Here is a 21951-nt window from a genome sequence, read left to right on the forward strand (position 1 = left end):
CAGTTGGGAGTCTATATAATTGTTGGAGCCTTTTTATCCTCAGCTCTCTGCAATACGTCTTTCCCATCAGCCTTTTGCTAAAACTGGTCTCCCAAAAGTCACCAATAAACAAAATTCACTAATAACTGAACTCAGTAATTTCTTTCAAACTTTATTCAATTTGACATATTTTGGATCTGACTTTTTTGATTAAGTTTTCCGCCACTCAGTTTATTCAAGGTAAATTTAAGTTGTGGAAGTAATCTGGGTAAAAATTTACTAATTTTAACAGAGTTGAGACTTCTGTTTGTAAGATATGGTAATTGAAAAACCGTCTTCATAACACTAAGTTCTCTCCATGGTATTCCCAATGGATATACTTGAAGAATAACCCTAATTTCTAATTGAGTATTCATGTATTGATAAATAGCAGTCTAGATGTTTTTCAGCAGGTTCTATTATGAATCCCTTGTATGATTTATATCTTGGCAGTACTACACAATATTAATTCCATGTCTGTGTCAATAACAGGCACTAAGCCCTGTGTCTACCTCTAATGAGCCTGTGTGTGTCAAGTTAGTGGAGGCTGTTTTGCTGAACCCCAAATCAACTTCATTAATATCAATGACCACTAGAAATGAGGAGAATGGATAGGGCTCTTTAAAACTGACAGAGAGAGAAACCCCATAAAAGGGTTGGTTGCAGTTCTGTGGTAGTTAAGGACTATGGCAAAGAATCTCAGGCCAAAAAGGTCACTGAAGAATATTTTAAGTGCAATAAATGAACAAACAAAAACCTTGGCTCTAAAAAAAAGTTAAGTAATATAACTAATCTATTCATTAGCTAATCAATATTTTTTCATGATAAATTGAAAAATGTAATCCTTGGTTTCACTGTAATCAAATGTTTTGTACTTATTAATTAAGCAATAATATCAATAAATATCTACTGAGTAAATAAACCAATATCACCATGCTGCATTCTGATTGTCCCAGACAACTGATCAACCATATTGGACAGCAATGCTTCCCTTTCAACCTCTTCTCCCTTGGATTTCAGGATGCTGGACTCTTAATTTTTTTTAATCTTATTTTGTTTGAGGGCTCTTTCTCTTGTGGATTCTTCTCTTTATACATGCTTCATAAAAGATGCTTTCCTCCAAGGCTCACACCTCATGGGGATGCAATAATAAAGCTGATTACTATGCAAATGTTAGTAGATTTTCACTCTTCCCTAGCCCACCTAGGAATCCTATGGTAGTCAGCCTCACTTCCCCACTAGTGTGCCATAGCCATGCCCTCATCCTCACCCTTAAGTCTTATGATACTTAAAAGTCAGATGCAAAGACAGAAGTAAAGGGAAATGTCTTATAAGAAGAGGATAATGCTATCTAATAAAGAATTCAGATAGAGAAGAGAGAAAATGTGAGAAAAGTCATAGGTTGTGGGTGGAGAGGTCTTGGTAAATGAAAGTCTTCAGAAAGTATACTTAGTGTAAGAAAATAAGGGAAGAGGAAAAAAGGGATACGAGAAGTGTTGCTGGGTTTAAATAGTGTATGTATTTTTAATGTTCTACATAGAAAATGAGGAATGAAATTACTGATTGATTAATTATTTTAACTGTACTTTTCTAAGTACAATATTGTTACAGAATTGATATACATAAATCTCCAGCATATGAAAGGGTTACACAGTTTTCTTATCTGTTTTGTCTGTTTTAAGATTTTGTAGTATATAATCAATTTCTCAATAAAAGTCCAATTAACAATCAAGTTAAGAAGAATAAAGGGAACTTTATTTGAGCCAAACTGAGCATTATAACCAGGGAGACAGGCTCTCAGAAAGCTCTGAGAACTGTTCCTCTTGTTAGAGGTCAAAGGCACAGTCAGATACATTTTCGAGACAAAATATCATGCATCAAAATGGCATATTGATATTTTACATAAAGTTCAACAAGGATACATAGTCCAGGCAAGCAGTTACAAAGCAAGCATCAAGTCATCATGACTCCCTACAGAGTTGGGAAAGAACAATATTTTTTTTAAAGAAGTTACATTGCTAGGGTCAGAAGAAAGGGAAAAAAACGATCTTTACAGTCCAGCAGACACTCCCATCTTTGAGAAGTTCTTTTTGATGTGTAATGCAGATGCACACTGCACATTATGGAGAGAGAGAGGAGGCCCAAATGGACACACAGAGAGAATTTTATGTTTAAAAGTTCTTGTCCTGCCTTAAAATATAAAATTTATTTATCACTTTCCTAGTCCCTCAAAATTTATCATTGTCCCTAAAAATGCATATAGCTGAAACTACCTTTTTACATCCATACTTTCTCACCTTCTATCTGCTCTCCCAACTGAGACTACTTTATTTCTTAAAACTTAGATCTTATTGCTTTACTACGCTGCTTAAAAAGGTTCTAAGATTAAATACGCCCTCACTCCAAATTGTGAATGTAATTTTCCTAGCTAACCTGTGTATCTGTGCATGAGTGTGTGTGTTCATGTGTGTTGAATAAAGAAGATTCCAAACTGAGAGAAAAACAAAAGGAAAAGAAACAGCGTATGGTAGTGTCTGATGGTCAAAAGTAAGGACGCCATTCAGAGGGGAGATCATGGCGCTAATCTACTGGTGGAACTTCTTACAGTGATTTTTTTTGAATTCACGTTGCTGAGGGTTGAGCAGTGAGTTCTCTCACACTGCTTCCCACCTCACTAACCTGCTTATTATATTTTATGATATTTTGGGGAGATTATATTAAATACATAAATAAATGAATGAAAGAATATATAATCACTTACTGAAAATCCTTCATAACTAATGACGCATGTAATCTGAAGATGGCTATTTATGTTCACTGTTAACTACTTTCCATCACTTTTTTAAATATCAGAAATCTTATCTGCATGAACATATTGAACAATTAATTATTGAGCAAATTTTACATGTCAAGCAGTGTGGTAAGTTCTGGACAAAGATACAACCTCTACCTAAAAGAGTTTCCACTAAAGAATTGGAGAGGCCCATAAAAGTACAATATAAAAAGTAATAACAACAAAATTCATAAAATCATAGCAGAATTAGTAACTGTGCTGGAAAATCAAGAAAAATTGCAAGGAGAAATTGTATTTGTTCTGAGACATGAAGAATATTTATTATATACTTACCTTTATTTTTTAATCTTTATTTATATACCTTTAGAACTCTACTTGCATTTAATTTAGGAAAAGTTTTTGGTACAAACCAACATGGGCTTGAGGACTTGAGGCTGGTTTTAATAAGAACTATGGCCTATAAACCAAGTTTTCACTGGATTAACTCACTTAATCCTCATACAAACTCATGCAGTTGATATTATCACATCCATCATGCAGATCAAAAAACAAAAGCAAGAAAACAATTGAAGCAAACAGACTTTTTAAGTTCACATAGTTGGCTAATGATAGAGCAAGTAACAAAAATGAGTCCAGACTTCAAACTGCCATGCTTTTCTCACCACAGCAATACTTAATAATATTGTCTCAGCATTACTGCCTGTGCTGTTCTTAAACTCTCCTAATAAGCATATTTTAACTTATTCACCCCTTTAAAAAATGAGAATAAATAATTATTTTGATTATAACTAACATATTTATTTTCTCTATGTGCCAAGCACATAGTGTTTCACATCTCTTACTTTATTTAATACTTACAATATAAGTCATCTCATCTTTCTAATTTGCAGTTGAAAATACTGAGACAAAGAGCAGGTAAGAAATTTACCCATAAAAGTAGCCAAACAAGGACAGGAATCCCAACACTCTGACTCCAGAGACAATGGGCAATAACTGCTCTGAAGTTTCATTGTACTTTATCTGTACTGCTCTTATGACACTGCTTGCTTTCTACCTTGGATTATCATTAATACATCCAACTTGAAGCACTGTGTCATTGGTTCATATGTGCATTGCTCCCTGTGCCTAGCACTGGGCTCTACATAATAGTGGCCTCAATAAATGACTATTGAATTGCTTCATGACTTCTGATTTTCTGTACTGTCACATCTATGGAGAGTGCAAAAAGGAGGAGATGCTATGAGTTACCACTCCGTTGCTGACATTATTTTGCTCTTGTTAACTTTTCTGCATTTTGAATAATAGATTTTCAATTTGTCTATTGAAACAGAGCATCTAGAGTCCTAGAAAAAGAGAGTGTTTGTTACTCTTTTAAATTCATTTACCTTAGGGCAAGTAGGTATGAACAATCTAAAAATTAATTGCAGGCTGAAGGTTTTAAAATGTTGATCATTATACAGCTAGGAAACAATTTCTTAGATATTTTACTTATAAGTTCAGAATTTCTCCTCCCATCACTATTCTAACCTATTCATTTGCACATATTCATAGCCTGACGCAATTAACACTTTCACCACTTTTCCTCTGTAATATGAGTATGGTTACCTAATTATATCTCTTCCATCAGCCATAGGGACTTTGAACTATCTCTGTCTTAGGCATTTCAAGAAACTTTCTCTGTATGTAACAGCAACCTGAGAGGAATAGAAATGGTATATATCATATAATTCTAAAGAGGGAATTACATGCCAACTCTGTACCAATTGCTGTTCTAGACATTACATATAAAACTATTTTAAAAGGAGAAAAAAATCCTTGTACTCACAGAGTCTATATATGAAAGGATGGTGGACAATAATCTAAATAAAATGTAATTATATTTTAAATGGTAGTAAGAGATGGTAGGGAGAAAAAACAATAAGATATGGTTAGCAAATAAGGAGTTTTGGGGCTGGAATGTGATTAATTTTAAGTAGGGTAATCAGGAACGGCATCTCTCAGCAAGTATTATTTGAATTATGGCCAAAAGAAGTACAAGAAAATAAGTTCTAGGCATGTGACTATTTCAAGGAAGAATATTCTAGGTAGAGGGCATGGAAGTGCAAAGGCTCTAATTAAAGGGCATTCCAGGTGGCACGTGGATAGAGTGATTGGGGTGGGTGTGGAGACATAGATGATGAAGTCAGAAAAAGTTTTGTTGGGCCAGATTACATAGAACTAAAAGACCATTGTAAAGGCTTTTGCTTTTCATTTGGAGTAAAGTGGGACCCATTGGAGGGTTTTTGGCAGAGAAGCAGAATTATTTCATTTACCTCTTAATAGGATTTATCTTAGTTTGGTGCTGAGGATAGACTGAAAGAGGGCAATGGCAAAAGCAGACACTTTTGGAGGTTATGCAAAATCCAGGCAAGGGTTGATGGCTTGGGCCAGGGTTGCAGTATGAATGTTTTAAGAAGTAGTTGGTTCTAAAGGAGGCAAAAACATACAATGGAGAAAAGACAGCCTCTTCAATAAGTGGTGCTGGGAAAAATGGACAGCTACATGTAAAAGAATGAAATTACAACACTCCCTAACACCATACACAAAAATAAACTCAAAATGGATTAAAGACCTAAATGTAAGACCAAACACTATAAAACTCTTAGAGGAAAGCATAGGCAGAACACTCTATGACATAAATCACAGCAAGGTCATTTTTGACCCACCTCCTGAAGAAACGAAAATAAAAACAAAAATAAACAAATGGGACCTAATGAAACTTAAAAACTTTTACACAGCAAAGGAAACGATAAACAAGACAAAAAGACAACCCTCAGAATGGGAGAAAATATTTGCAAATGAAGCAACTGACAAAGGATTAATCTCCAAAATATACAAGCAGCTCATGCAGCTCAATATCAAAAAAAACAAACAACTCAATCCAAAAATGGGCAGAAGACCTAAATAGACATTTCTCCAAAGAAGATATACAGATTGCCAACAAACACATGAAAGGATGCTCAACATCACCAATCATTAGAGAAATGCAAATCAAAATCACAATGTGATATCACCTCACACAGGTCAGAATGGCCATCATCAAAAAATCTAGAAACAATAAATGCTGGAGAGGGTGTGGAGAAAAGGGAACCTGCTTGCACTGTTGGTGGGAATGTAAATTGATACAGCCACTATGGAGACCAGTATGGAGGTTCCTTAAAAAACTAAAAATAGAACTACCATATGACCCAGCAATCCCATTACTGGGTATATACCCCAAGAAAACCATAATTCAAAAAGAGACATGTACCACAATGTTCATTGCAGCACTATTTACAATAGCCAGGACATGGAAGCAACTTAAGTGTCCATCGACAGATGAATGGATAAAGAAGATGTGGCACATATATACAATGGAATATTACTCAGACATAAAAAGAAACAAAACTGAGTTATTTGTAGTGAGGTGGATAGACCTAGAGTTTGTCATACATAGTGAAGTAAAAGAGAAGTGAGAGAGTAGCATTGACATATATACACTACCAAATCTAAAATAGATAGCTAGTGAGAAGCAGCTGCATAGCACAGGGAGATCAGCTCAGTACTGTGTGATTACCTAGAGGGATGGGATAGGGAGAGTGGGAGGGAGGCTCAAAAGGGAGGGGATATGGGGATATATGTATACGTATAGCTGATTCACTTTGTTATACAGCAGAAACTAACACTACATTGTAAAGCAATTATACTCCAATAAAGATGTTAAAAAAATAAAGTATATGGGAGGAAGTGCATAGGTTACATGCAAAAAAAAATAAACACACCTCCACACACACACACACACACACACACACACACACACTATTTTAAATAAAAAGGATGAATCCTGTGGCCTGCCATTTCCAAATATTAAGTCGTACACCTATGGGTAGTAGGTTTAAAAGAGAGAAGATGGTAAATGAAATCAATGTATTTTTATGAGTTTTGTTTTTAAACCTAGGATTAAACCCGACATTAAAATGGGCTACATATAAAGCCTTCTAACCTGGTGGAGTGCCATGATACACTGTGGTGTCCTTTTCTCTGTACTAGCAAGAGAGCAATTCAACAATTTGGCTTCCTTTTGACAATTAGAATGAGAAGTCCATTTGGTCATTACATCTGAATCCTAAGAATCAGATTCCTTCAAATATCACCAGGCATCATGGGGCCCTTGGCATTGCCTTGGTTCTTAAAACCTGAGTCCCTAAATTCATGACTCACAAACTACTATAATATCTCAAGACTATAGGGGACTCTTTCCAACAGTACCAGGAGTGCTGTTGTGACATTCCCAGGACTTTCAGTGGCCAAGGTGACTTCTCTCTGGTTCTGTTTGAAATAATTTCTGCCCAAAACATCCAGTGATCTCAAATCATATCACAATAAACTTTTAGGATATCTGGTATGCAAAGTGAAGAGACCCCTGAAGCAGTTATATTAGGTCTATTCTTGAGGAGAGGGATATAGTTTATATTGTTTCTTTCTTTAAAATGTTATCTGTTGTCCAATGAGTAAGTACTAAAACTCTATATAATAAAGAAGTTGTAATTAAAAAAAAAAGTAGTTGGTTCTAGAAATATTGTGAAAGTATCACTAATTGATTTGCTTACTGATTGAATATGGGGTGTGAGAGAGGAGACAAGCTTGACTCCAAAGAATTTGGTCTAAAGAACTGGAAGAATGAAGGTTCCATTAAGTGGGATAAGGCATTTTTTTCATTTATATATTTATTCCCTATCTTCTTCCAAAAAGTATTGGAGATCAAGTAGTCAAACACTCTTTCCAACTCCAATTACATATATCATTTTCTTTCTCCACGTTATTTGTTTGCTCCACATAGGACATGCCCACTGAGAAGAACTGAATTTATTGCGCTCATCTACAGGAAAAAGGGAGATGACAAACTTTTTCTCACTTTTCAAAATTCAGGTCAAAGTTGCCATAGTTGTGAATTCAACTTGCTCAGCCATATGTTACTTACCTCTCCACTTTCAATAAAATTCATTTCCATTCATATATTTTTTATTATGTAAGTTTCAAGTGGAAAGCATTATAATTCAACATCTGTGTATGCTACAAAGAGATCACCACCACGAGTCTAGTTACCATCCATCACCATTTTACCCTCTCCCCAACTAATCCAATTAGCAGTTAGCCTTCCCCTCTGCTAACCACTAATCTGTTTTCTGTATCTGTTTTTTTGCTTTATTGTGTTTGTTTTTTTAAGATTCCATATATGAGTGAAATCATATATTATTTTCCTTTCTCCATCTGACTCATTTCATTTAACATAACACTTTCAAGTTTCCTTCATGTTGCTGCAAATGGCAGGATTTCATTTTTTTATGGCTGACTAATAATCCATTGTGTGTGTGTGTGTGTGTGTGTGTGTGTGTGTGTGTGTGTGTGTATCACATCCTTTTTATCCATTTGTGCATCAATGGACACAGGTTGCTTCCATATCTTGGCTATTGTAGATAATGCTGCCATGAATGTAGGGGTGTAAATATATTTTCAAATTAGAGTTTTTGTGCTCTTTGGTTAAATATCCAGGAGTGGAATAGCTGGGTCATGTACTAGTTCTATTCCTAATTTTTTGAGAAATCTCCATACTGTTTTCCATAGTGGTTGCACCAATTTACAGTCTCACCAACAGCGTACGAGGATGTCTCCTATATGTGGGCTGTGTATGCCTTTCTATTGTGTTGGAGCCATGACTGCTTAAGTGTGCTGGTGGGCAAGTCTGCCTCCCCACATTCACACATGTTTACTGAGCACTTATTAGTGTAAAACATCTGATTAAAATAGAGTTTAAAAAGGAATTGGAGAAGCAGACAAGGTATTGTATTATTAGCCATGATATAGAAAGTGCAAAATTAATTGCTATGGGAGTACCACAGAGAGAAAAATTTAATCTAACTAGAATAATTCATGGGAAGTATTGCTTGAGCTGAACCCTGATTTATTCTTTATTCTGAGCAGGAGAGGGGCTGATATAGAGAAAAGAAGTGAAGGAAATATAAAGGGGACAATTCTGCTAATTATAAAGTTGTGTTCTTGGGTAACAGAGGCTATTGACTATATAAGCTGAATCTTATGGTGTGGCTAGCTAGGAGAAATACAGCAATTTATGCATTTGGAATATTGGTTCTTCTTAAGTGATCCCTCTCATTGGACTGTATTACATAGCACATGGAACATAGTAAGCTCTGACCAAATACTTGAATGAACAAATAAAAATATAATAAATGAATGAATTGATTATCCAATTACTACTTCCTTTTTTCTTTCTATTTTTTTTTCTGCCCCACATTGAGAAGATTTTAAGTAAAAATCAGACAGCAGTGATTGAATTCATATTCACTGGATTTTTTTTTTTTTTTTCATTTGCAGGAAGATGAACTCTTATTTTTATCTCTTGCTCCTAACCTGTTCATCATCACTGGGACCCTTATGGTCTTCTTTTTCATCAAACTGGATTCCCACCTCCACACTCCTATGTATTTCTTCATCAGTGCCCTGTCCTTCCTGGAGATCTGGTATACTACAACCATCATCCACAAGATACTCTCCGATCAATTCAGTGGGCAGAAGACCATTTCTCTGACTAACTGCCTTCTGCATATGTATTTATTTTACTCTCTTGTCATTTCTGAGATTTACAAGCTCACCACCATGGCTATGGACAGATACCTGGCCATCTGCAACCCCTTCTATTACCCCACAATCATAACACCTCAGCCCTACACTCAGCTGACTGTAGGCTGTTGCTTCTGTGGCTTCTTCATGCCACTTCCTGAGATTGCTTGAATATCTACACTATTATTTTGTGGTCCAAATCAAATTCAAAATATCTTTTGCAACTTTGATCTCATCCTGAATCTGACATGCATGAACACTGATAGATTATTTTAATCAAGGTTGTAGAAATTGTACATGCTGTGGAGATCATCACAGCTATACTGCTTGTGGTTTTGGGTTATGTTTGTATCATTGCAGTAATCCTGCATTATCTGCTCTGTTGGCTGAAACCAAAGGCCTTTTCTACATATGCTTCCCACCTTGCTATTTTCTTGATATTTTTTTGGAAATGTAGCCTTTATATCCCTGTGCTTCTCTACTAAGGATTCCTTTTCCTGGGACACAGCCATTAGCCCACTCTTTGCAGTGTTATGGCCATCCTTTAACTCAATTATCTAGTCTAAGGAGTAAAGAGATCAAGGAAGCCATAAAAGTTCACACATGCCGATCTACTATAAAATAAGACAAAAGACATACCCATTAACAAAGTATATTTATGCCAGTATCTGTATTTATGTTTTCAGTGTGTTACTACTGTGTTTATTTTTTCTGTGCATTGACTCTAAGTGGGACATTTATCCATCCAATCTCTGTTCACTTAGGAAATGTCCTCAGAGATTGATTAATCATAGAATACAAAGAAAATGGGGCAAAGACTCACACAGTCCCGTCGTTTATTCTTTGAATCCAGAAGGACTCATAAAATTCTACCTCTGTCCTGACACTGTTGCAGCAAAAATAGAAATGAGACTTTTCTGATAAACAAGGAAAATAAGGAAATGATGAACAGGCTGGAGAAACAACATAAACAGGCCTGAAAGAGTTAAGCAATCTTGGTTATTCTTTAGCTGTTACTACTAACAAACACTTGTAGCTAGACTTGTCCTTCACAAAACTGATTATTCTCTGACTCCATATGAATTACTCTTTGCACTTGGCATTTCTTCTCCCCTTACACTCCCTTGTAGCACTCTTCATTTCAGAAAGAAGGTCACGAGCCATAACTTCAGTGACAACAGACCAGTTTGCTAAGCTGCCTGATGCCAGCTTTGGCCATGAATTTGCAGAAGAAAAGAAATGCAAGACCTTCACTACTTTGATCCTTATCACCTACCCCAGACCATGGGCCCCACGTATAAAATCTTTTCCGATTCCCCAAGGAGGGGGGCACAGTTCTCGAGGTGTTAGCCTACTGTGTCTTCCCTTTGCCTGGCAAAGAAAATAAAAAGCCTCTCTATTTCTTATCTTCCAGTTCTCTGTCTCTGTATTTTTATTTAGCATAGGTGCACAGGGAGCCAGATTTGGCAAAACATCTCCTGCTATAATTAGCTGAAACAAGAAAGAAACAGTCTTTGTTTTGTGTTTCTGTAACACATTTCTTGAGCTTCTACTTAGTATGATTTTTATTCTATCCTGTGTTATGGTTTACATGTCTTCTGTGAGCGCTCTAGTTTGTGAACTCTTTAAAAGTAGGTATCTTATTTTGTTCATCTCTATATTCCCCATGCCTGTTAGAATTCTTTGCCCAGAGAAATGCTCAGTAATGGTTCACTAAAAGAGTAAATAAACAGAAGTATTCTTTGTCTCCTGACAAAATTATAATTTATAAAAAAGTTATGTTATACAAAACTAAGGCTATTCACACATTCAACAGAGGATGGCAGGGGAGCCAGCGATAATGAATAAAGATAAGATACATAGTGTATTTACACTTAGAGTAATTTTTAATAGTGAAATGAAGCAATGTCACAGATAATCCACTTAAATTTCAATGACTGGCCTTTATTTACATGTTTAATAAGATTTTATTGATATCTTGGAAATCTAAACCCTTAAATATAAGAATTAAACTTCATAGTTTAGTCATGGTTATAAAGGAAATATGTCTAGTCCTGGCTCCTACTTTCCTTTATTCTAATAAGAAATATTTTTTTTAGTTGTGCTCTTTCTTCCCTGAGTAGGACCATGTCACCAAAAATGCCATTTTTATAAAGTTTGTAAAGATTTAGGCCTATATGGTTTCCTTAAGGGTTGCTGTACTCAGAGATAATTATCACTGGATGGAAACATTCAGCAATTTTATATAAGATTTTCTAATGATACATTGCAAATCATTCTTTAAAAGATAAGCACTTCAGATTTCTGATTCAGAACAAAATATTTGACTTGAAGTAAATGAAATATATGTGCTTGGCATTATTCATAACAATAAAAATTCTTTTTTGTGTATATTTAAATAAAGTGCTTTTTAATCAACCATCTAAATTAAGTCATATAAAAATTCTCTGGAATAAGTAGCCTTGTCATTACTATTCCCATTATATACTTAATAAAATTTAAGCAAATTTCCAATATTCATCTGATTATAAAATGGTAGAATTGAGTCTTCAGATTAGATGGTTTCAGTTTCAAATCCAGTGCACTTTCCATTATCCCAAGGTCTTTTTCAATTATAATTACATAGTTTGTTGTTAAAGGAGACATCATGGGTTTTGTTTTTTCTTATTCGCATTGAATAATAATACCAAATAAATAAAGCAGAAAAATAATAAAATAAGTAAGGGAAAGTGAGAGAAGATAATGGTAAGGGAAAAAAAGAGTTTTATTTTTTATTATAGGATTGTAAACTTTAATTATGTAATTTTCCTTATAGAGTTAAGGGACAAATAACTTTAGAGGACCCGAAAAGATAAGAGTTAAAGTGGATACAGTTCACTGCAAAAAGGTCTTTCTATTTTTTTGAATGACAATATTTAATATTTTAACCCATTTAGGAGACAACTATTTGAGACCTTTTAAAATGAGAACTAACTCTAGAGAAACAAAAATAAAATTTTAAAAATAAAATAATGATGACTTCTATTCCATGGGAAAACTTAGTTTTACGTTAAAGTTAACATATTTTTCCTTGTTGGTAAATGGGCCGAGAAAGTTGAACTCCAAAATATCCACAGTAAGCATATGAATTTTAGTGTTGCAAATTGGAGAGACTTTAGCATTTGGGGATATAAAGCATCTCTTGGAGTTTCTGAGTCCAGGAAAAGAAGATCTGATAACTGAGAAGAGACTCAGGCAAGCTGGGCAGTGCTGATAAAACTAGTGTGCGAAGCACAGTTCTGCCCAGAGCTGATAACCATGATCAAATAAAACAGCTCTCCAAATTACTCCCACCCTGTAAAACTGAATATAAGACTTCTCTTTAATGAAGCTGTCTGTGATCAACTCACGCTTTCCCTGTAACCTCTTAGCACTCATTTATATACATGGCTACATGCAATTTTAAAGATTATACATGATTCTAAACGTCTACAGTGTCTCTCATACATTCTTTACCTGTGTCCCCTGTACTCAAGGCCTCCATGTCCTCAAAGCCAATAAGCATTCTTGGAAAACTATAATAGTGGCAAGAAGGTCAGAGGTCCAAGTGTTAAGCTACCAGGGTTTAAGAGTTTTTCATCATGCCCTTCCATCAATCCCAAGGAGACACCCTGATACTTGTACTAATAATGGTAAACATGCTCAGAGACTGAAGAAACCCTGTCAATCTAAAGGGAGTGAGAAGATAGGGTGGGACTGAATTTAAAGTCAGCAGCAGCCAGAGTGGCAGCCAGGATGTTGGCACAGAAACTATTAGCATGAATCTCTACTGGGTGCGACAACTGAAAACTCAAAGAACACTTCTGTCTTGATGTATAAATTCTCTTCCTTGTCTCCTGTGCACTTTCACATTGATACCTGCTCTAATGACTATTGTTCTGGTCCACTTTTATTCTATTTCATGATGACCAATCCTGCTAATTGGGTCCTAATATTTCTTTGGTTACAATGCTATCACATGGTTGACACTCTTGGTGAGAAGATCCTGGAATAAGTCAACCAGAAATATTGGGGGACTAAGAGAAGATTGACTAAAACAGATGAGTGGCATGATGGTCACACTCACATGGATTTTATCTTTTGTTTAAATACTTACAAACCAAACAACCATGGCATGAGACTACCTCTCAGAGACTACTTTTGTTTTCTCATATAAAAATGAGGTTGATAATATCTGCTTCACAGAATCTTCTAAAGAGTAGAAATTAATGTAAATTAATCATGTCAGTATATAAATTAAGATACGGTAGATTCGAATTGATTCTTATCTCTTGGATAAAGATTAAAAATATATTTCCTCCCTAACCAACTCCAGTCAGAGTTTCCCTGGTTCACGTGATATAATGCATTCTCTAAGATTTGTGTTCATGCCTTTAGAACCCAAATTTGATTTTAATATAAAGGAACTATGTGAAAAAGTAAATATTATACTTTCAAGAAGAGAATTTAAAGCTCTCTCAACTTCATTGGGTGAGATGATCCAGGAAGAAAGGAAACTAGAAATGTAGGACCTTGATCTACCCTAGTAGACCATGAAAGCTAGATTATTCAAATTGGATTTATACTGGAATGAAGTTTGGCATGGATAGACCCACTGTTTTTTAGGAGGGTCTGAAACCATCCCACTGTTTTCTTTTGGTTTGTTTGTTTCATTTTTGTAAAGTTGCCTAAAAGAACTATATGTTTGGAGAAGAATTTCTGTTTCTTTTCTCTCCATTAAAAATAATACATAAATTAGGATGACTTTTATCCTACAGTTTAGAACTCTGTCCAATTTTCAAATATTTTATGACTTCATTAGTTTGTCAAATGAAGTATCCTAGTTTTTGTTTCACAAAATACAAATAAAAAAGCATATATCTTACTTCCTTTGTTCTTTTTATTTAAATGATTAAGGGTAACGCTAAATCAGACTTAAAAACCCAATCTGTGAGGCAAAGAATAAAATTTTCTTTCTATTTTGACAAAGGCTCTACAGCAAGAATTAGGATGTCTTGTTGCTTAAAGTCTGCTAAAAATTTGTAGTTGGGTTTTGACGGAGTCGTTGATTTGCATTTCCTAGAGATAGGTTAGAACAAGAACATACGTATGCCCTGAGTTCTTGTAATTCTGCACAGAATGTAAAGAATGGGCATCCCAGAATTCCTTCCTGATTTACAATTGTCAGATATAAAATCTAAAGCTAATCAAAGAAACAAAACACCATCTTAACACTGCCTCTATCTTACATCTATAACTGAGTTTTTTTCTAATTTTTCATCTAAAAATTTTGCTTTCATTTTTTGTAAAGTCCTGTTGAAAAACTTTGAAAACCATAGTCCCGCAAGCCGCTGAGTCACCCAGCATCTGTGAAAGTTAGCAGCTGCCTCAGCTGAATCTGTCTCCTGAAGATAATGTAGATTGTAGCTGGCGGGATTCTGGCCCAAGTAAAGGGCTATTTTTTTCTTTGTCTTGCCACATATGTAACGTTTCTCTCATCTCTATCTGAATTAGACTAGACAACTACATGTGAATTGTTTCTCTTTCTCTCTCTTTGTCTCTCTCTCTCTCTCTCTCTCTCTCTGTCTTTTGGATACATTTTATTTTGACAGGTTCTTGACCTTTAGGAAAAGCATAACACTTTCCAAAGGAAACCGTGAGTACAGAATTCTTTACAGTACAATTTGTCACCAATATAATTAGGAAAGCTGTCTCCTTTGACTTTTCTGTACTATCTTTGACAGGATCAGCAAGAATTGTTTCTTGATTCTTAAGAAGTAAAGAAGTTTAATTTTAACTCTTTTTATGAATGTCTCACTTTAAACAATGACCCTGAGCTTTTGACTATGCAGCACCAAAATCTAGCAATGACCTGTTTACATGGGTTCACATGGAGAACAACCTAGTAACTTGGAGCAAAGTAACACACAGTAAAGGTTTGAGTCTCCATAGAAGGATTTAATTCTATAGCCAAACTTGTAAAGGCCATCCACAGAATAGCAATTATGTATAGCAGAAGGAGACTAAAATTTAAGCTTTATATTGAATGTTTTCATTGCGGTAAGCTAGGAAAACTGTGCTTATATCCAGAAGAATGAAGGTGGACCCTATGGAGATTTTGCTGAATGCTGTCACAAATAGGTTGGATTCTACTATAGGAAAATAATATTTTATGTTGTTTGATAGTAATATAATGTTTTATATAGCAAAAGCCAATTACTGAGATGCTAATAATTTGAAATTTGTGATAATTAGGTTGCAAATGTGCCAAACTTTTGATTTGTAGTGTTTATAAATAAAGCAAATAAAAAGAGTAAACAATATATTAGTTATATTTTTATGTAAGAAGAATTCAATCTTTTCAAACTTTGGGATATATCATTCATCAAGTTAATTGCAAGCCATTTTTATTTATTCATTAAATTAAGTTCATCCTTATCAGTACATGTTAACACCTTTTCAGCCTTTGAAAGCCATAAAATTATATTTCTTTTTTATCAATCTGAAACTCTGTGATTTTGCTAATTTAAACTTGTCTTCGATTATTAGTCCAATAATAAGCATTTATCGAACTTTATTAAGTTTATTAAATTTATTAATGTTAGCACACACTTATGTGAAAAGTTGGAAAAGTTTTCTGAATGATCAAGAATTATTAGCCTAAGTTGTAGCTGTTTATGGTTAAAATTATATAAATGTACTACAGTCTTTCTAAAAACAGGCTTTTATAGGCTTAAAGATATCTGAACATAAGTCCAATATGAGTAAATGCCTTGAGACATATAAAAGGACAGTATACTAGAGATCTGAGAACCAGCAATAGGTAGAAGCTTTTTAACTTGCAGGCTATGGAGAGTGGTGGACCAAAGGTGCTGGAAACAGCAGAAGAGATCCAGGAGAGGCGTCAGGAGGTGTTGAACCGGTACCAGAGGTTCAAGCAACTGGTTGCTGAGAGGGGTCAGAAGCTTGAAGATTCCTATCACTACCAGGTTTTCATACGAGATGCAGATGACCTCGAGAAATGGATCTTGGAGAAAATCAAGATTGCAGGCGATAAAAGCTATGAAGACCCAACTAACATACAGGTCATTTAGTTTCATTGACTTCCCCAGAGTAGACTCTAAGATCTCTAGGGAGGGAAACATTTTCATAATGTAGGTGTACATCTGGTAAACTGTAGAGGGATGATGTAACAGAAAGATTAGACTTTGGGGACTGTAATTCTGTCTTTAAATAGCACATGTCTTCAACTCCTTAAGCCTCAATGTCTTATTTACAAAGGGAACTCATTCTAGATAATACTTTATAAACTCATTCTGAAGTTAACCCATGGGCCAAAAACTGAGAATTCAAAGAATTTATGACACACTACGTGATTTCAATATTTTGTGACATTAAGGATGGAATTGAGGTGAAGAGACATCAATGTTTCTGAAACAACTGCTCTTCGCTGTCCTCAGAAAGATATGATTTAACCAGGGTTTTTCCCAGATGACTATTCATGCCTCTTGTTAAGTTCAAATGAGAGGTGTCAGGTGGAGAGCTTTGGTGGAAGCTCCCACTCCTACTTGTACAATGTTATAGAAAGAGGCACAGTCAGGATCAGAAGAAAGGCTTGCATGCCTAAAATATGCAATGGATATTGGAGAGGAAGCACCTGGAACAAGAACAAAGTGTTATCTACTAAATGGATCAATTTATATATGACAGCAAAAGCATAATCTGGCATGCAAAAACCTCTCAATTAAAGAAAAAAGCCATTGTTGCCATGATCATCTTCCTCATTGTTCACTACTTTCAGTAACATTTAGTTCCTCTTTTCTGAAGAGGAAAAACTCTGTTACATTATTTCATTTCCACAGAAGGCAATTGAGAATTTAAAATAATATTTACTGGAAATTCCCCGAAGGCAGTGGGGACTGGAAAAAAACTTCCTCTATGGTCCTGGACATTGAGCCTGGGACCCTTTGAAAACCTAAGTGCAGTGGTGCCACCACCTTCTTTTAGGATAGGACTCCTCCAGGTGTGGTCATAGGTTATCACTTAATCTAGGTTGGGAAACAAGTAGTTCTGACTGTAAGAAAGAAGAGGAATAAAAGAACCTCCCTTCCAGGGTGACCAGGCTGCATTAGCCATAAACTCTGATTTCTAATCTTCAGGGGAAATATCAGAAACATGAATCCTTTGAAGCAGAGGTGCAAGCAAAATCGAGGGTCATTCCTGAGCTGGAAGAAACCAGGAAAGTTCGATTTCCTGAGGGGCATTTTGCCCATGAGGACACCAAGGTAAATTTATGGCAGGGCTCTGTGAGAGATGTTTATAATTAAGTTATTATGTTGATTATGTTATCAGAGTTTTAATTGATTACAACAGGTATAAACCTTGATATAACTGGATTGGAACCAGGGTACTGCCTTTTATCTTTTACTTGGGTTGGGGCAGGAAAAATGATGGGATGTTCTAGTGTTCCTTGGAGTGGGGAGAAGAGCTATGATACAAAGCTGTCATCAAATAGCATCACATTCCTGCTTATGCCACCACAGTATAGGTGGCTCAAGTTCAAACCCACTTCAACCCAGATGAATTGGTTTTCTGAAATGTCCTTTCTACTTAATTCTTCTAGCCTCAGGGTCCTTGTCCCTTAAACTCTCTAAACAAAGGATGCTCTTTCTTTGAATCTTCTCTGAAATCTTTCTCCCTTTGTCTATGATGCCTCTTTCTCTTCACAGCCCACATACTATGACTACTATTGTAGTCCTCCATACCCTCTCATCTGTTCATTTTGGGGGAAAAAAACCTCCTAAAATCCGTTGTCTTCCCTAAACCCTGAAGACTGAAGATCACCACCACTATGGAACCCATTATTAATGTATCAGCTTTTTTTCTGACTTAATTCATATACTCTTCCAACAAGTTTGTGTTGATACAGTCAATTCAGGTTCTTTTTGGTATAAGTGATTTATTTTACTGTTTAAATATTAAAAAAAATTTTCAAAACAAATTTGTGTTATATTTAAAAATTAGGTCTGTAGTTCCATATTTAGCATACAAATTCTAGTTTGCTTTACTGTCAACAAAACATGGTCAGGCGATACAGACATTAACCAGAATAAACCTTATTAGAAAGAAGACTCTGTAACAAGAAAATTTCAAATTTTATTTATTGTCATAAAATAGAAATCATTTTGTATAAGTTATACAAAAACCAATCCCTTACATTAATTAAAATGTTTGAGAAATGTTTGAAACATCTTCACATCTATCAGAATCACTGGGGCTATATCAGTCTGTACCACGGCAGGATTCAGAGATAAATGTGGTCTACATGCTACATGTTACCTTAGGGCCATGAAGTAGTTGAAAAATACAAGAATCTTGAAGGTATAACATATATGACACCTTCAATTGTACAGTATATGTAAAATCTGGTCTTCTAAGCTAACTTGGCATTAGAGCCCTCAACTATATACTCCCAAATTCTCATTGCTTTGGTGCCACTATTTCCTTTATAAGTCAGAAAAACGTTGTAACTCTTATCCTTTCTGACAAGCAGTCCATGCTAAGTTTTTTCTATGCCTTTTTCAGTACTTTGAACACCCTCTGCCCATTGTCTACCTATCAAAATTCTACCTATCCCTCAAGGTCCAATTCAAATGAGCACTCTTTCATGAATTCTTATTCTATCCTCTCTTATTGTCTGTAATCACTTCATCCTCTAAAACCCTAAAACATTATTAAGTTTTTTCTATTATGGAAGATCATATGGTTTAATTGCTATTCACATACATGTCCTATTTCCTCCTTTAAATATCTGTTGATCAATTAATGCCCGAGTGAAGGGGAGGAGGGATTTTTATCCAGGTCCCTCTCTGCACAGGTTTCTGAGTCTATACCTGCTGCTCCACAGCAGGTACTGTGCCTGAGCGGTTTTACTTTCCCCATAGGTCCTTCTGGAGGAACTCAGCCACCTGTGGGACCTGCTGCTGGAGCTGACTCAAGAGAAGGGCACCCTGCTGCTGCAGGCCCTGAAGCTTCAGCAGTACTTACAGGAGTGTGCTGACATCTTGGAGTGGATTGGAGACAAGGTATAGGACAAAACAGTATACATATAGGGCTTCCCATCCATCTGCCCCAGACATCCCATAGCCATTTAATGCAGGCCTTTCATGAAGAAGTCAGGATGTCTCTTCCTGGGCTTAGTTCCTTGGAAGAAAGAGGAATGTTGGCAAAGATTTAGGGGTATTCTGGAGGTAGTTAACATCGTAGGGGGATAAGTCTAAATGTATGAATCTGAATATGAAGAAGGCAAGACTTACACAAAAACTGCATTGAAAGATGATCTAGGATTGTCCCCGTTCTACCTTCCATGAGCCTTCACTCCTAGATTTTCACGCTTACTCTGTGTCCAGCTTAGAGCATTTCAGTTCTTTCCCTAATTCTTTGTCTCTCAGTACCAATAGCTAGGGAGGTTTTTATTTTCTACATACTTAAAGAATAATCCTATGGTTAGGACTGAACATTTACACAAGCAAGTGCATAGCACAATACTTTTGTAAATGCTCAGTATGTTGAATTGAGTAGAACCAGGATGAATTTATTTTTCATGTTCCAAAACACAAAAGGGTGTTCCCAGGGGCTTTTGCCAACAATGTTCCTGGTCTCTCCAAAGAATTACCCAAAAGACCACTGTTCCCTGGGCCAGAATGCCACCTCAGGAAATACACTGTTGTTTCTGGCTCTTTCCTGAAGGGTTTTCCCAAGTTCCACCAGTATCTCCTTCTGAATTATCCTGGGAATGTGAGCAAGGGTTTTGGGCATTTGACCTGCAGGAATTCCTAAATGTTTACGGGTGACTTAACAGAGTTTTCTCTGTCTACAGGAGGCTATAGTGACATCAGTGGAGCTGGGTGAGGACTGGGAGCGCACAGAGGTTCTGCATAAGAAGTTTGAAGATTTCCAAGCGGATCTGGCAGTTCGAAAGGAGAGAGTGAATGCAGTGAACCAATATGCCAATGAGTGTGCTGAGGTGAGGTGGGGAACAAGAGAACCAAGCCAGGGAAAGGGTTTGATCTTCAAGAAGACTCTCTGGCCATTAGTAGATGGGACATGAAAGATATAGGACATTGTGAGAAAGCAGAGGTATGCCTGTCCCTGGAGCAACATGCCCAGAGCAGTTTCCTCTCCTTTCTGAATTTATCCCTTGCCAGTCCACGGAAAGGGAGATGTGAGTGAGTGAGTGTATATGTGTTTACATAAAGGAATTCAATCCACAACGGGGTTACTCCTGCACCATGCAGTACATTGATTTCTCAAGTTTATGAAGCACTCTTTCTTCATGAAGAAGAACCAGAATAAAGTGGTAAAGAATATAAAATAATGGTGGGCTATCATAATATATATGATATCATTAAACTAATTTTTTTGTGTTTTGGGGGGGAAGGGAAAAGGAGGCAGATTTACCTTCATTTTCTTAAGAAAGTGCTTAAATAAGTTTTTAATTTCTGGGCATGTAAAAACTCAGTGTGTGAATAAATAATCCTAACATATGTGAGAACTGGGAAGTCAGTCTGATTTTATATGTACATGAAGGAATTAGAAATTCTAACAGTTGGCTATCGTGCTTCTCCATTTAAGGTTTCATTATAACTGCAGCTTGATAATGGGAATGATGTTTCTGTGTTAATAGAACCAAGATTTCAGGATGAATGGGTACTGGAGTAGGGAAAAATAACATATTTCTCAATTTTTTTCCAGGCCACGTTTCCAACAGTCCCCAAATTTTCTCCCTCTATCACCTTTTTCTTATTGTGGAGATTTTTAAGTTAGCTATTACTATCTGCCAAACTACCACAAAACTGAAAACAACAAACAACCTATATTTTTCAGTGAATCGGATTCACTGATTCATGATTCAGTGACTCAGCTTCTCAGCTGGGTTTTTCTGCGGATCTCACCTGGTATTCTTAAGTAACTGCAGTTATACAATGAGTCAGTTGGGGTAGAGGGTCTAAAATGGCCTTACTCCCATGTCTGGAGATTTAGCAAGGAAAATGAAGGTTTTCTCCATATGCTCTCTCATCTTTCAGTAGATCATGCTTTTTTATGTGTTCCAAGAAGGTAAGAACAGAAGCTGAAAGGCCTGTTGATGCCTAAGTGCTGGGGCTCATAGAATATCTTTTCTATTTATGAGCAAGGAAGGAGAAGCAGAAAATTCAGTCCGATGAGGCTTCAAAATAGAAATGGAAATGGGAATAAATAGGGATAGGAGGAGTAGGGAGACTTGGGCATTTAGGAACTACTCAAAATTGTCAAGTATCAAAATGGGCTGATGCTGCTAGTTTAATCTAGTATTCATAAATCTCATTGCTTCAGTTAGTTTGCAAAAATGTGTGAAGTTTTCTGCAAAATTAAGTTTATCTGAATGTCTGTATAATTCTGCAAAGAGGGAAATAGCTCTCATTATA

General features: G+C 35.9%; 1 protein-coding gene and 1 pseudogene across 1 annotated transcript in view; both read left to right on the forward strand.

Moving 5' to 3' along the window:
• Positions 1 to 5177: 5177 nt before the first annotated feature.
• LOC133087042 (olfactory receptor 6K2-like) lies at positions 5178 to 10094 on the forward strand (annotated as a pseudogene).
• Positions 10095 to 16335: 6241 nt separating this feature from the next.
• Positions 16336 to 21951, forward strand: part of SPTA1 (spectrin alpha, erythrocytic 1) — a 70435-nt gene continuing 64819 nt past the window's right edge. The window contains exons 1-4 of the mRNA XM_061185863.1: positions 16336 to 16572; positions 17647 to 17772; positions 19432 to 19572; positions 20367 to 20513. Of these exons, the coding sequence (XP_061041846.1) occupies positions 16336 to 16572; positions 17647 to 17772; positions 19432 to 19572; positions 20367 to 20513 (651 nt within the window). The remainder of the gene's footprint in view (positions 16573 to 17646; positions 17773 to 19431; positions 19573 to 20366; positions 20514 to 21951) is intronic.

Source organism: Eubalaena glacialis, chromosome 3, assembly GCF_028564815.1.
Source record: "Eubalaena glacialis isolate mEubGla1 chromosome 3, mEubGla1.1.hap2.+ XY, whole genome shotgun sequence".
Lineage (NCBI taxonomy): Eukaryota > Metazoa > Chordata > Mammalia > Artiodactyla > Balaenidae > Eubalaena > Eubalaena glacialis.